We start from the raw sequence: 14,829 nt of genomic DNA, 5'->3' as shown, positions 1-14,829 counted from the left end.
CACTTTAAGAAATACAAGTAACCAATAAGCTCAAGCAATGGAGGCGCATGCTTGCAAAGGTTGAAAAATGTACTTAAAGAGGGTGACTCAAATCTGGCAATGGGGATTTAGCAGAGACTTGATTTGATAATCACCATATGTTCACTCATTAATTCACTTATTCAATCCACATTTATTATGCTAAAGTGCTAATCCAAGGCTGGCCAAAGTCATCAAAGATTGCTCACTGGGGCTCAATTTAACTTTAATTCATTTTTTAAAAAAATATATTTTATTGATTTTTTACAGAGAGGAAGGGAGAGAGATAGAGAGTTAGAAACATCGATGAGAGAGAAACATCACTCAGCTGCCTCCTGCACATCTCCCACTGGGGATGTGCCCGCAACCCAGGTACATGCCCTTGACCGGAATCAAACCTAAGACCTTTCAGTCCGCAGGCCGACGCTCTATCCACTGAGCCAAACCGGTTTCGGCTTAACTTTAATTCATTTAATTTATAGACATTGTAGGAGAATGACCACAAAAACTTGTCAAAAATGTAATGTTCATGTAGTTTCTATCAAGTTCAGTGATGAAAGAAATTTAGACTTTTCCTGCACTTTCACTCATCTTCTGCTGTAGGTCGAATTCTTCAAATGTGGGAGCAGTCCTGGACCCAGAGATGGCAAAGCTCCCATAGGGATGGGGTGAAGGGCCTGGTTAGGGCAGTCCTGGGACATTGCACTCTGTGTTTCTTTCTTTTTTTTAAAAAAAATATATTTTATTGATTTTTTCCAGAGAGGAAGGGAGAGGGATAGAGAGTTAGAAACATCGATGAGAGAGAAACATCAATCAGCTGCCTCCTACACACTCCCTACTGGGGATGTGCCCGCAACCAAGGTACATGCCCTTGACCTGAATCGAACCTGGGACCCTTGATTCCCCAGGCTGACTCCACTGAGCCAAACTGGTTAGGGCACACTCTGTGTTTGTTTAACAGGCACTGGCTCACTTCATCCTCAGGAGCTGGATTATTATGTTAATTGTTTTATTTCCAGAGCCCAGAGGTTAAACATGGTAAGAAAACCAACCAAATAAGATGGACAAAGCTGGCTTCAAAGTCACATCTGTCTGAACAAAGTAAGACTCTGAATCAGGACACCAGATTTCCTGACATGGCCAGGGTTCCTCCAGGAAGGCTTTCTCCAGGTTCATCTACCTCAGGAGTGTCCTGCAGAGCCCTCTGGAGAACCAGCCTCAGGTTGTGTCTCCGCTTCCACCATCGCTGCCTGAACGAGCCAACGAAGAAGTAAATGATGGGGTTGGCACAACTGTTGGCACAGGACAGGAGAACTGCCGCCAAGAAATGAGGAACGAAGGCATCCAAATCTTTTTGAAACCAGAATAAGAGGCACCAGATGGTGCTGTAGGGCAGGCCACAGAGGAAGAAGACCAGCACTGTGAGCACCACGGTGGCATAGAGCCTTGTCAGGGGAACCTGGTTGGAGCCACACAGCAGTCTGGTCATCAGGGCCAGGCTGGACCCAGTGAGAAGCACAAATAACAAAGTCAGCCACGCCGCAGCGATGAAATCCAACACTGGGCACCAAACATGATGCTTGTTCCTCACCAGGAAGCCACAGTAGTTCCCTTCCAGGATGCTCAGCAGCAGGGACAGGGCCCACAGCAGGGCACACATGCCCGCTGACCGGTGTCTGGGGCGGCGGCAGCGGTACCAGATGGGCCACAGGACAGACAGGCAGCGCTCCGTGCTGATGTCGCTGAGAAGGCTCAGGCCTGAGATGTAGGCAAACACAGAGACAGTCATGAAAAAGTGCGGGATGGATATGGAGATGAAAGAGAAGTTTCTGATGAGTGTCTCTAGGGCATCTATAATATAACAGCAGAGTAAGAGGAAGTCGGCTCAGCCCCACCAGGGCCACGATTGCTGTCAATAATTGCAAGACTAGGAACTCCATTTTGAAAGTTTGTTCTCTTCCACTTATTGATGTGAATTCGCTGCTCCAGGCTGTGACAGATGGATTCATGGTCGAGAACCCTCCACTGGTGCCACTGGAACAGAAACAAGACTTGAGCACCTGGTGCATGATCAGTGAGTTTCATGGGCACCCTGCTACCTGGGAATTACTGTCTGTGTTACAGAGATTATGATACCAAAGGCATCACCACCTTGGAGTCCTGGAACCTGGATTCAAATCCAGTTCTCTCTGACTCTAGAGTCAGGCTCTCTCTACTCAACATGGACCTTCTGACATGGGAATAGCCTGTAGTCCAAACACCCCCACTCATAGTCGGAGACCATGTCATGTCTTCCGGAGGCAGGAGGAGCATAGTCTCCACAGGTAACGTGGGATGACAGCAGGACTCGGAGCTCACCATTGCTTCTGCCCTGCAACTGAGGTTTCCTTTCAAGAGCTCAAGTAGAAAGTCCCAGCCATGACCTCTTGGTTTTCTCAGTGACTGAGAATGTCCATCCTCCAGAAAGAAGATCGTGATTTTGGTTTCTTTATGATAAGATAAATGGAATACACTCTCTTGCTTTGAGGGGTATGCGTATGACCTGTCCTCATGTGTTGGAAATGGCTGAGTGTGTCATCTCTATGAGGACAGGAGGTACTTTTCTCCTGAACAGTGGTGTGTCTAGTGGGACACAGTTTAATTCACTCTTATGATGGATTTCTTCCTAGAGCAGACAATATAATAAATATAAAATACTTATAGTTAATAGTGTACTCCCACTTTAAAAAACACACACCAAACAAACTACATTTTATTATCAAGGCATTTATGATGATAGCAAGAGATTATTCTAAAAAGTGAAACCCAATAGGTGCACAGAGTCAAACAAACAAACTGAGGAGATACAATGAGAAGTTGATCTTATTGATCTCAGAGAGAGAGAGAGATAGAGAGACCAGGAAAACCAACTACTGGGAGACGATAAAAAGAGATGGGTTTCTTCATTTGACATCAAATCGCATTTCCAGCTTCTCTACCCTCCTCTGCATCCTGGGGACAGGTCCCTTTCCCTCACCAATGGACCCCTTTCCCTCAGTCTCCTGATTGCTCTCAGGAAGGAGACATGGCAGTTGGTTGGAGGGCAGTAGGAGGGCAGGTTTCAACTCCCTGGCTCTCTGATTTCAGGCTGTGAGTTGGCCATGGTTGTGTTACTCTACCTAAGGACATAGCCCCTGTCTGGTTGCCTTTCTTATGGTCAAAATGACAACCTCTGCTACAGCCATAGCCCGAGCTGTGTTCTGGTAACTTATCTTTCCCTTTAACCTTCAGCAGTAGGTCCCTTTTATGACTTATCTTTAGTGGCCTCTCCATCTTCATCAATTTCCCTTACTCCTGCTCACCCCTTTGTACACAGACCCTTTATTATACTCTCTTCAATTACTCATTAGTTTGTTCCGTGTGTTTTATGCTGGAACAAAATAGATATAAACATAACAAAAAAAATCCATGGAACAGTAAGATAATGTGAGAAATATGAGGTTATTAACAACAATTCATGTTTGAAAACAATGTCTGTGAAGCAGAAAGGACCTGGGTCCCTCACAGCCTAAGCTACCAGCACCCATAGCTTCCCTGAGGGAGCTTCAGGTCTCTAGACTCTCCTTCATGGTGCCCATGGCTCCTTGCATGCTCCACCCCAAGAAGCAGTTGTGACCATGTGGACTAAGAGGGAGAAAGCAAAACTGCCTTTGAGAAAAGATAGTTCTGAGTCATCTCTTACCTGAGCACCATCTTCTAGTTGAAGGTGGTGAGTAGAAGAAGAGGAGCTTTCCAGGGAGTGCTGAGCACCAGAGAATGCTCTCCTACCCCTGGATAGGAGGTGTCTGCAGGAGCAGGAGTGGAACCTGGTGCCCAAGAGAGGCTAATCAAGATGCTGGCAGCCCCTGTGACTTCCTGCCCAAGGGGCACTTGCAAATGAGATCCTGTAGATGTGAGAGAAGGGCCTCATGAGATGCTTCTCATTTGCCCTGAGTGCAATGACTTATCTGTTCCTCGTTCCATCTTACCCCATGTGGTCCCCATCCAGTGATGAATGTTTGAACTTGAGCCTGTCACTGCCCACTATGGGTGTGTGCAGGAAGCCCACCCAATAGGCAATATGAGCTTGCATAGCAAAATAATAGTTTGCTTGGCATTCAGGGTTTTGCATGGCCTGGATCATCTGATCTATTTCCATTTACTCCCAGGAGTAATGAATGCACCTGAGTTTATTTCAGAGGACACAGGCGTATAGAAAATACAAATGTAAAGACTCTCCTAATCTCAATCACCAATAGCAACCGATGTTTACAGTACCCATTTTAACTCTTTTACAACTTATTTTATAGCTTTGTGTAATGAAACCTCCTCTCTAGTTGTGACTTATCAATATTAACACCTGTGTAAATTGTGTTCCCTTTCAGCAGATAAAGAATTAGCACACCACATGCACTACTTGTGCCTCTCTCTCTTCCCAGGACATTTGTTAGCTAGATTTCTTTCACATGATGTGGTGACAACCAGTGTTTTCAGCTTTAGTTCCTATAACTTCCTTTCATGTGCCCATGCTGCAGCCAAATTGAGTTACATAGCATTTCCTCAAAAAGTTAACTATGAAACACTGGAAACAGTGAGAGAAACCTATTCACTCATTTCTGTGTTTACCCGACTCTACTAATACTGTGTGCTATACTGTGCCAGGCAGTGATCCAGGCAGAGAAGATGCTGTGGAGAAATGCTACCAGAGGGCCTTTCACAGGCCCAATTTCTTGGACTGTGCTTATCTAAGGATATCATTTTCCCTAAACCCAGACAACCCAATGAGATTAGAGGTAGGTCAACTCATTTATTCCAGCTTTCACCCTGTAGAATTCCCCCAACCACAGCACTAAGCACGAATATAAAGGATCTATAGTCTGAGAGAAACATAGGGAATCTTCATTTTCTATCCAATCAGGTAGAACAATTTCTGAATGACTATTTATGGTTTTGCACAGGGATTCTTTTTTTTTAACTTATTAAATATTACCTCAGAAGTCAATAATATATTAGAGGCTTCAAATGTATTAACCACTGATGTTTATGAAATATTTAGTCATATTTGACACCTGGCTGAGTCTTTTTCATCTGTTTTCTAATTTATTCCCCACTATGATTCTATGAGCAGATGATTTCACCACATTTTACAATGAATTAATGGAGGCTTGGATAGGAGAGCTGCAGGACCAGGACTTCAGACCTGGATTTGTCTGATTCATAGAGGAATTCTTTCTGTTGCAATGAAAATTGTAAAGAAAAATCATTCAGTAAATAAATTCAGAAGATTACATGAGAAATTTATTGGTAATGTCAAGGACGATGGAGAGGTATAACGTTCAGACTAATGCTTTCTCTGAGAAAAACTAGAACAGCCACGTTTAAAACAACCTATTTGAAGAGATTGGGGAATCACTGACACATTCTGAGACTGAGGCTGAGAGAAGACTAGATACTTTCCAAGCCTGGCAGGGCAGCAGTGAGTCTCAAAGTTACTCCAGACTGATCAGGACAGAGGCTCTCATCCCTGCCCCAGACTGCTTCCCGACATGGCCAGGGTTTCTCCAGGAAGGCTTTCTCCAGGTTCATCCACCTCAGGAGTGTCCTGCAGAGCCTTCTGGAGAACCAGTCTCAGGGTGTGTCTCCGCTTCCACCATTGCTGCCTGAAGGAGCCAACGAAGAAGTAAATGATCGGGTTGGCACAGCTGTTGACACAGGACAGGAGTACTACAAAGTGCTCAAGATGAGGGAAGGCATCAAACCAGAATAAGAGGAACCAGTCGATTCCGAAGGGTAGGCCACAGAGGAGGAAGACCAGCACCGTGAGCACGAGGGTCACATAGAGCCTGGTGGGCGGCACCCGGTGGGAGCCACACAACAGTCTGGTCATTATGGCCAGGCTGAACCCAGAGAGAAGCACAAATAACAAAATCAGCCAGGACACACTGATGAAATCCCACACTGGGCACCAAACATGTTCCACATTCCAACTAAGGAAGCCACAGGAGTTCCCTTCCAGCATGCTCAGCAGCAGGGACAGGGCCCAGAGCAGGGCACACATGACAGTGGACATGTGTCTGGGCCGGTGGCAGCGGTGCCAGATGGGCCACAGGACAGACAGGCAGCGCTCCGTGCTGATGGCGCTGAGAAAGCTCAGGCCTGAGATGTAGGCAAAGATTGACAAGGGCCAGAGAAATTTGTTAATTACTCTAAAGACAAAATCAAAGTTGAAAACTAAAGTTAGACTATGTATAAATCGGTAGCAGAGGAAGAGAAAGTCAGCCCCCGCCAGGTTGAGGATGTAGACAGAGCAGGCGTTCCTGCTCATGCGGAAGCCCAGGAGCCAGAGCACCACTGTGTTCCCAGGCAGCCCCACCAGGGCCACGAAGGCTGTCAGTAATTCCAGGATCTTGAACTGTGTATCAGATTCATGGAAGGCCTGATCACTTCCATTTGTTGATGTGAGGTTGGAGTCCCACGCTGTGGCTGTCATATCCGTGCTCAGGAACCCTGCAGTTGTGGGCCTGGAAACATAATAAGACTTGAACACAGGACTGAATTTAATGTCTCTGCATTTTAGAGAAGAAAGAAGTCCATTTGCTAAGGAGAGGGAGAGGGGCAAAGGGTTTGAATAGAGGTAGTTAAAACAGAAATATGGAAATTGGGGTTATTAAGTGATTTTCTGATGATATGTGTAATATAAAAGTTATTTGTTGTTGCTCCATGTGATTTTGATTAAAGATTTCTTTGCAGATCAAAGCATTTGTGTAAGAGAATTCTCGTGGTGGTGGTGGAGTTAGGAAGTGCTTACTTCTATTTTAGAAAGGGCATTGGATGAAAAGAGAGAAGCTCTTGCAGAAATTAGGTGAGAAACATAAATCTGCTTACACATAGGTGAAGAGTAACAGCTGATGAGTGCTTACATGGTATTACCTATTTTCATCTTCCAAATAGCCCTATGAGGCCAGTACTATGCCTATACCCATCGGGCATGTAGGAAAAGAGAAGCAGAAGGAGGTCCAGTTCTCATGTGCACAAGTGGAAGAGCCTGGATCTGAACCCTCAGGTCTGTGTCAGAGTGTTTGCACTTTCCCTGTCTTGCAGCCCCACTACCAGGGTGGTGTGTCCGGTACACAAGGGGAATGGTGGGGCAAGAAGCAAGGAACTCTCAGAGACAAATCTAAAATGGAAACTCACTTATGTGTTTTATTAAGCTAGAATAGGCAAATTTTGTAAATAACAAGGGAGTGAAGATTATCCAGTGTGGATGAAGGGGGTGGAATCCAGCTGAGAAAAGACCAGAGCTTCCAGGAGCTCCTTCTTGCCTCTGGTGAGGCTCCTCAATCATTCCAGCCTCTCCAGGTGCGCCCAGCACAGGCGTGTCAGAGTGGAGAGAGGCAGGATCCACTGGCCACAAAGGTAGTTTCACGACTGAATGATCTATCAGTCTTAGTTCCTACAGTTCTGGTTGAACTAATGAGATGATGGAGGGAAACTACAACCTCTGATATCTCCCTCAGGGCATCATGAACCTTTTATTCATGGAAAGAATCACAAGTCTTATCTGTAAGTGTATGTGTTTTCTTTAGTCTCCCTTTTAAAACTCAAAACTCAATAATGACGATTAGATTTTTCTGTTTTTTTCTCTCTTGGTTATGAAAACAATTCAGGTTTGAAAGCAATGCCTGTGAAGCAGAAAGGACCTGGTTGGTCCCATGAATCTCCCACAATCTAAGTTACCAGCACCCAAAGCTTCCCTGAGGAAGCTTCATGTCTGTAGACTCTCCTTCAGGGGTTCCCATGGCTCCTTGCATGCTCCACCCCAAAATGCAATCATGAGCATGTGGGGTAAGAGGGGGAAAACAAAACTGCCTTTGAGAGAAGGTAGTTATTAGCTGACTCTTACCTGAGTGCCATCTTGTAGTTGAAAGTGGTGAGTAGAAAAAGAGGACCTTTCCAGTGAGTGCTGAACAGCAAAGAATGCTCTCCTACCCCTGGATAGGAGGTGTCTGAAGGAGCAGGAGTGGAACCTGATGACCAAGAGAGGCTTATCAAGATGCTGGGCAGGCCCTGTGACTTCCTGCACAAGGGGCACTGGCAAATGAGAATCTGGAGATGTGAGACAAGGACCTCACGAGACGCTTCTCACTTTTCCTGAGTCCAATGTCTTATCTCTTCCTCTGTCCATTTTCCTCCCTGTGAGGAATGTTTAAATTGGAATCTGTGACTGCCCATAGTGATCCTGTGCAGGAAGCTCACCCACTAAGCAAACTCTTTCATAGCTAAAGAAGAGTTTGTTTGACATTTAGGGTCTCGCCTGGCCTGGCTCATCTGATCTGTTTCCAATTACTTCCAGAAGTAATATATGCATAATACTTTGTTTCAGAAGACACCATAGTGTGCAAAATGAAATGTGAAGTCCTTCCTAATCTCATTCCTCAATGTTTACAGTTTCCATTATAACTATTTTACAAGTTATTTTATAGCTTTTCATTATAAAACTACATTTCTATCTTTGATTTATCAACATCAACAACTGTGTATACTGCGTTCCTTTCTAAAATATAAGGAAATAGTGGGAAAAAATGGCATGGGAGTAAGTGGAAGCTACACTGACACACTCTCAGGACCAAACTGGAATTACAACTAAAATAAAAAAACAACATTACCCTGAATAATGAAGTGAAAACTAGATGGAGAGATCCCTGAAAACCAAGGATGGAAAATGGAGACTGCATAGAGACTGGTAAAAAGGGCAGAGTCAGGAAAGGCAGGTCAGGTTCCCACAGATAGAAGCTCAATTTCTGGGAAGATATCTCAGCTGTGGGGTGTTGCCACTGAGAACTCCTCCCCAAGGTGGGCCCCCCAGGAGAGGACCAGAACTGAGAAAGATGTTCACGTAACATCTGGCTGTGTAAAACGGCAGGGTTGTTGTCTGCCAGAAAGAGATGACTGGAAATGCAGTCATCCGCTTAAAGGGACAATGCACAAAATTTTGTTTGTAGCCATTCACCTTGTGCTCTGGCAGAGGGAGGGCAGAGTGTACTGGAGCTGTGTGAGCAGAATCCAGGGTTAGGGGTTTTGAGTTTAGAGCTTGGAAGGCAGACACCTTCTTTCCTGTGTTGAGTCATTCCCTCACACTGCAGAGGTCATCTCTCTCAGGCAGACCTTTGCTATCCAGGTAGTTATTGCCTGGCTGTAAAGACAGTTGACCCACCCTACTGGATAACCCCTCACCTCATGGTGTGGTGTTTCTGAGGCCCATTAAGAGACTGAGAATAGCAATTAGCCTCCAGGTAGAAGCACTGAGGGAAAACGACTCACCACTCTGTGGAAATTGCCTGAGGGCTACTCAAGACTTAATCCAATCAGTGTGCAAGCACAGGCAGGTCCCTGGAGGCTTTGAATCTTTGCCTAATCTAATTAGTCAGAAACACCATTTGGTGCTGTCCTGCACTAGTGATTGGGGGGCATAGCAGATTTACCTAGTGCATAGTCACAAATCCAAATAGACAGCCAAAATGGAGAGACAAAAAAGCAGCTCCCAAATGAAAGAACAAGAGAATTCTTCAGAAGAAGAGATAAATGAAAAGGAGATAAGAAATTTATCTGATAAAAAATATGTAGTAACTATGAAAAAAGAATAGTCAGAAATAAAGAATGACATACACAAATATGGAACACATTGGAAGGAATACACAGCAGATTAGGGGCAGCTGAGGATTCAAACATATAAGGAAGTCATACAACATAGCAAAAGGAAGACAAACAATTAAATGAAAAAATGGGCAAAGGACCAAAATAGAAACATTTCCAAAGTGGACATACAGGTGGCCAAGAGACGTATGAAAAAATGCTCAAAGTCACTCTTCATCGGAGAGATGCAAATTAAAATGACAGTGAGGTATTGCCTAATATCTTTCAGAATGGCCACCATCAATAAAGCAAAAAATGACAAGTGCTGGCAAGGATGTGGAGAGATCTAGGTCTTTTATGCTTCACAGACATTGTTTTCAACCCTGAATTGTTGTTAATAAGCTCAGGTTTCACATATTACCTTGCTGTTCTATGCGCATGTTTGTACACCTCTGGTGGGACTGCAGACTGGTGCAGCCATTATGGAAAACAGTATGGAGTTTTTTCAAAAAATTAAATATGGAATTTTCATTTGACCCAGCGATCCACTTTTAGGAATATATCTTAAGAAACCCAAAACACCAATCAGAAAGAATGCATGCACCCCTATGTTCATAGAAGCACAATTTATAATAGCTAAGATGTGGAAATAGAGTGTCCATCAGTAGATGAGTGGATGAAAAAGCTGTGGTACATTTATACCATGGTATACTATGCAGCAGTAAAATAGAAGAATCTCTTACCCTTTGAGAAAGCATGGAAGAACCTGTAGAGTATCATGCTACATGAAATAAGTCAGTCAGAGAAAGACATGTATCACATGATTGCACTCAAAATGTGGAATCTAAGTAAAAAAATAAACTGATGATGAGTGTGTCCAGAGACATGGAAGCATGGAACAGAGTGTAGAATCTCTGAGGGAAGGCAGGGGAAGGTGTGGGTGTATGGGAGGTAATCAACCAAAGACCTTGTATGCCTAACCCATGGACACAGACAATAAGGTGGTGAAGGCCTTGGGGGGGGGGTGGCTGAAGGAGGGGGGGTGACTGGACGGGGTCAATGGAGGAAAAGAGGGAACATTTGTAATACTTTCAACAATAAAACTAAAAAAAATGTATTCATACGGATGCATCAATTTCAATAAATGTGCCACATTAAAGGAAGATGTTAGTAATAAGAGAAACTGTGTGGGGAATTAGAAATGGGGGGGTTATAGAAATCGTCTGTACTTTCTGTACTATTTTTCTTAAAATGTGCTTTAGATTTTAAAGTCTATTAAAATGAATAAGCAAACCAGCAACTGAATAAATATTTAAATACACATAATTAACCAAAGCCGTATTTGACATATATCAAATCTCCTATAAATAAATAATGAAAAGGGCAACACTTAATAAAAATTGGCAAAACTGAAAAAGACACTTCAAGAAATACAAGTAACCTGGAAACTAAAGAGAAAATAAACAAATGGGACTACATCAAAATAAAAAGCTTCTGCACAGCAAAAGAAACCATCAACAAAACAACAAGAAAGCCCACTGCATGGGAGAACATATTCGCCAATGTTATCACTGATAAGGGTTTAATCTCCAACATTAATAGGGAACTCATACAACTCAACAAAAGGAAGATAAGCAATCCAATCAAAAAATGGGCAAACGACCTAAATAGACATTTTTCAAAAGAGGACATTCAGAAAGCCAAGAGACATATGAAAACATGCTCAAAGTCACTAATCATCTGAGAGATGCAAATCAAAACAACAATAAATTACCATCTCACACCTGTCAGAATGGCTATCATCAACAAATCAACAAACAACAAGTGCTGGAGAGGATGCGGAGGAAAGGGAACACTGGTGCACTGCTGGTGGGAATGCAGACTGTTGCAGCCACTATGGAAGACAGTATGGAGTTTCCTCAAAAAGTTAAAAATGGAACTCCCAGTTGACCAAGTGACCCCTCTCCTAGGAATATATCCCAAGAAAACAAAAGGATATATGCATCCCTATGTTCATAGCAGCACAATTTACCATAGCTAAGATTTGGAAACAGCCTAAGTGCCCATCAGCAGATGAATGGATTAGAAAACTGTGATTCATCTACACAATGGAATACTATGCTGCTGTAAAAAAGAAGGAATTCTTACCATTTGCAACAGCATGGATGGAACTGGAGAGCATTATGCTAAGTGAAATAAACCAGTCAATGAAGGAAAAATACCACATGATCTCACTCATTTATGGTGAATAAAGACCATTATAAACTGATGAACAAAAATAGATACAGAGGCAGAGCAACATCGAACAGACTGTCAAACTGCAGCGGAAAGACCGGGGAGGGTTTGGCGGGGTTGGTAAGAGATCAGCTGAAGGACTTGTATGCATGCATATAAGCATAATCAATGGACAAAGACACTGGGGTGTAGGGGAGGCCAGGGGATTGTCAAGGGGGAAAAAAAGGAGACATATGTAATACTCTTTGTAATACTTTAATCAATAAAACAAAATTAAAAGAAAAAGAATTACAAGTAACCAATAAGCTGATGAAAGGTTGCTCATGCTTGCAAAGGTTGAAAAATGGTGAAAACAATGTACTTAAAGAGGGTGACTCAAATCTGGCAATGGGGATTTAGCAGAGACTTGACTTGAAAATCACCATATGTTCATTCATTAATTCACTTATTCAATCCACATTTATTATGCTAAAGTGCTAGTCCAAGGCCTGCCAAAGTCATCAAGGACTGGTCACTGGGGCTTGATTGAACTTTAATTCATTTAATTTATAGAGACAGTGTAGAAGAATGACCACAAAAACTTGTCAAAAATGTAATGTTCATGCAGTTTCTATCAAGTTCAGTGATGAAAGAAATTTAGACTTTTCCTGCACTTCACTCATCTTCTGCTGTAGGTGGGATTCTTCAAATGTGAGAGCAGTCCTGGACCCCAGAGATGGCAAGCTCCCATGGGGATGGGGTGAAGGCCTTGTGTGAGGCAGTCCTGGGACATTGTACTCTGTGTTTGTTTGACAGGCATTGGCTCACTTCAACCTCAGGAGCTGGATTATTATGTTAATAGTTTTAATTCTGGGGCCCAGAGGTCAAACATGGTAAGAAAACCAATCAAATGAGAGGGACAAAGCTGGCTTTCAATGTCACATCTGTCTGAACAAAGCAAGACTCTGAATCAGGACACCAGATTTCCTGACATGGCCAGGTTTCCCCCAGGAAGGCTTTCTCCAGGTTTATCCACCTCAGGAGTGTCCTGCAGAGCCCTCTGGAGAACCAGCCTCAGGGTGTGTCTCCGCTTCCACCATCGCTGCCTGAAGGAGCCAACGAAGAAGTAAATGATGGGGTTGGCACAGCTGTTGACACAGGACAGGAGAACTGCCGCCAAGAAACGAGGAACGAAGGCATCCGAATATTTTTGAAACCAGATTAAGAGGAACCAGTGGATGCCGAAGGGCAGGCCGCAGAGGAGGAAGACCAGCCCTGTGAGCACGATGGTCGCATAGAGCCTTGTCAAGGGAACCCGGTTGGAGCCACACAGCAGTCTGGTCATCAGGGCCAAGCTGGACCCAGAGAGAAGCACAAACAGCAAAATCAGCCATGCTGCAGTGATGAAATCCCACACTAGGCACCAAACATGGTGCACATTCCTAATCAGGTAGTCACAGTAGTTCCCTTCCAGGATGCTCAGCAGCAGGGACAGGGCCCAGAGCAGAGCACACATTATGGCGGACATGTGTCTGGGGCGGCGGCAGCGGTACCAGATGGGCCACAGGACAGACAGGCAGCGCTCCGTGCTGTTGGTGCTTAGAAGGCTCAGGCCTGAGATGTAGGCAAAGACTGTCACAGGGACGACAAATCTGCTGATTACTCTAACGACAAAATCAAAGTTGAAAACTAAAGCTAGACTATGTATAAATGGGTAGCAGAGGAAGAGGAAGTCAGCCCCCGCCAGGTTGAGGATGTAGACAGAGAAGGCGTTCCTGCGCATGCGGAAGCCCAGCAGCCAGAGCACCATCATCCAGGGCCACGATGCCTGTCAGTAAGTGCAGGATTAACTTTGTATTATGTTGATGAAAGGCCTGGTCATTTCCATTGGTTGTTGTGAGGTTGGTCTCCCAGGCTGTGACAATCATATCCGTGCTCAGAAAGGCTGCAGTTGTGGGCCTGGGAACAAAACAAGACTTGAGCACCTGCTCTGTGACCACTGACCCTCATGACCACCCAGTCTGCAGCGAATAGAGGCTTCCAGAGATTAAGATTCTTCCTGAACCACATGGTCTTGCAGTCCTGGATCCTGAATTTAAACCCACTTCTCTCTGAATCTTAGAGCCTGGGCTCTTTCTACTGCAACATGGACCCTCTATGTCCAACCGCTGCGCTCACCATCCAGCCCATGACATGTGCCCTGGAGGCAGGAGGAGAAGAGCCTGCACAGGTCCTGTGGATGACAGCAGGGTCCTGAGTTCCCCAGTACTTGTGCTCTGGGAGAGTGGCTTTGTTTGGCAGCAGGCTGTCAGAAGCCCCAGGGCAATCTCAGTGACTGAGAGTGGTCTACCCAGGAGGGAGGAAGGAGGTTATGACTTAGGCTCATGAAGGGAATGAGACCCCTTGTTAGGACAGAGTAAGGACACCCAAAGCTCTTGCATTAGAAATGTCCCAGTGGGTCATATTTATGAGGATAGACAATGATTGCTCTTCCATTGTTTTATCCCTAGGACCTAAGTCTGTGTGGGAACAAAATGGGGGTGTCAATAAAATTTTAATACACAAATGAATGAGTGAATGAAAGAACAAATGAGGAGCCCAAGGGAAGAAGAAAATTTGGATTTAGCATAATATAAAATTTTTTAAATGAAGAATTTGAAATGTAAAACAGAAGTCAGCTCTTTTAAATCCATCACCAAAAAACACATATGTAACAGAAAGAAAATTCCATTTCTAATTATTCATTCTGTGCAAAGCTCTTGTGTGTTTGAAAGAATTTTTTTATGCCAGCAGACACATCCTATCCAGGTGGGAGAGGATTCAGGACTGAATTAAATTTCTCTGCATTTTAGAGGAGAAAGAAGCCTATTTATTAATGAGATATAGGTGGCTAAGAGTTTGAATAGAGGTAGTTGGGACAGAAATAGCCAAGATTTAGAAACAGCT

At 44.0% G+C, this 14,829-nt stretch overlaps 2 protein-coding genes and 1 pseudogene across 2 annotated transcripts; all 3 read right to left on the bottom strand.

The window, feature by feature from the left end:
- Positions 1–1,132: 1,132 nt before the first annotated feature.
- Positions 1,133–2,027, bottom strand: LOC102427656 (annotated as a pseudogene).
- A 3,423-nt stretch (positions 2,028–5,450) lies between these two features.
- LOC102427349 (mas-related G-protein coupled receptor member X1-like) lies at positions 5,451–6,526 on the bottom strand. Its single transcript, XM_006093846.3, has one exon. It carries the CDS (start codon positions 6,524–6,526, stop codon positions 5,555–5,557), a length of 972 nt encoding a protein of 323 aa, XP_006093908.1. The 3' UTR covers positions 5,451–5,554.
- Positions 6,527–12,853: 6,327 nt separating this feature from the next.
- LOC102427035 (mas-related G-protein coupled receptor member X2-like) lies at positions 12,854–13,693 on the bottom strand. Its single transcript, XM_006093845.1, has one exon. It carries the CDS (start codon positions 13,691–13,693, stop codon positions 12,854–12,856), a length of 840 nt encoding a protein of 279 aa, XP_006093907.1.
- Positions 13,694–14,829: the final 1,136 nt, after the last annotated feature.

Source organism: Myotis lucifugus, unplaced genomic scaffold (assembly GCF_000147115.1).
Source record: "Myotis lucifugus unplaced genomic scaffold, Myoluc2.0 scaffold_124, whole genome shotgun sequence".
Classification (NCBI taxonomy): domain Eukaryota; kingdom Metazoa; phylum Chordata; class Mammalia; order Chiroptera; family Vespertilionidae; genus Myotis; species Myotis lucifugus.
This window is presented reverse-complemented; position numbering and strand designations above follow the sequence as displayed.

Bases quoted from the DNA above. Each gene is read 5' to 3' on its own strand.
- LOC102427035 (XM_006093845.1), bottom strand. From the start codon at position 13,693: ATGGTGCTCTGGCTGCTGGGCTTCCGCATGCGCAGGAACGCCTTCTCT.
- LOC102427349 (XM_006093846.3), bottom strand. From the start codon at position 6,526: ATGACAGCCACAGCGTGGGACTCCAACCTCACATCAACAAATGGAAGT.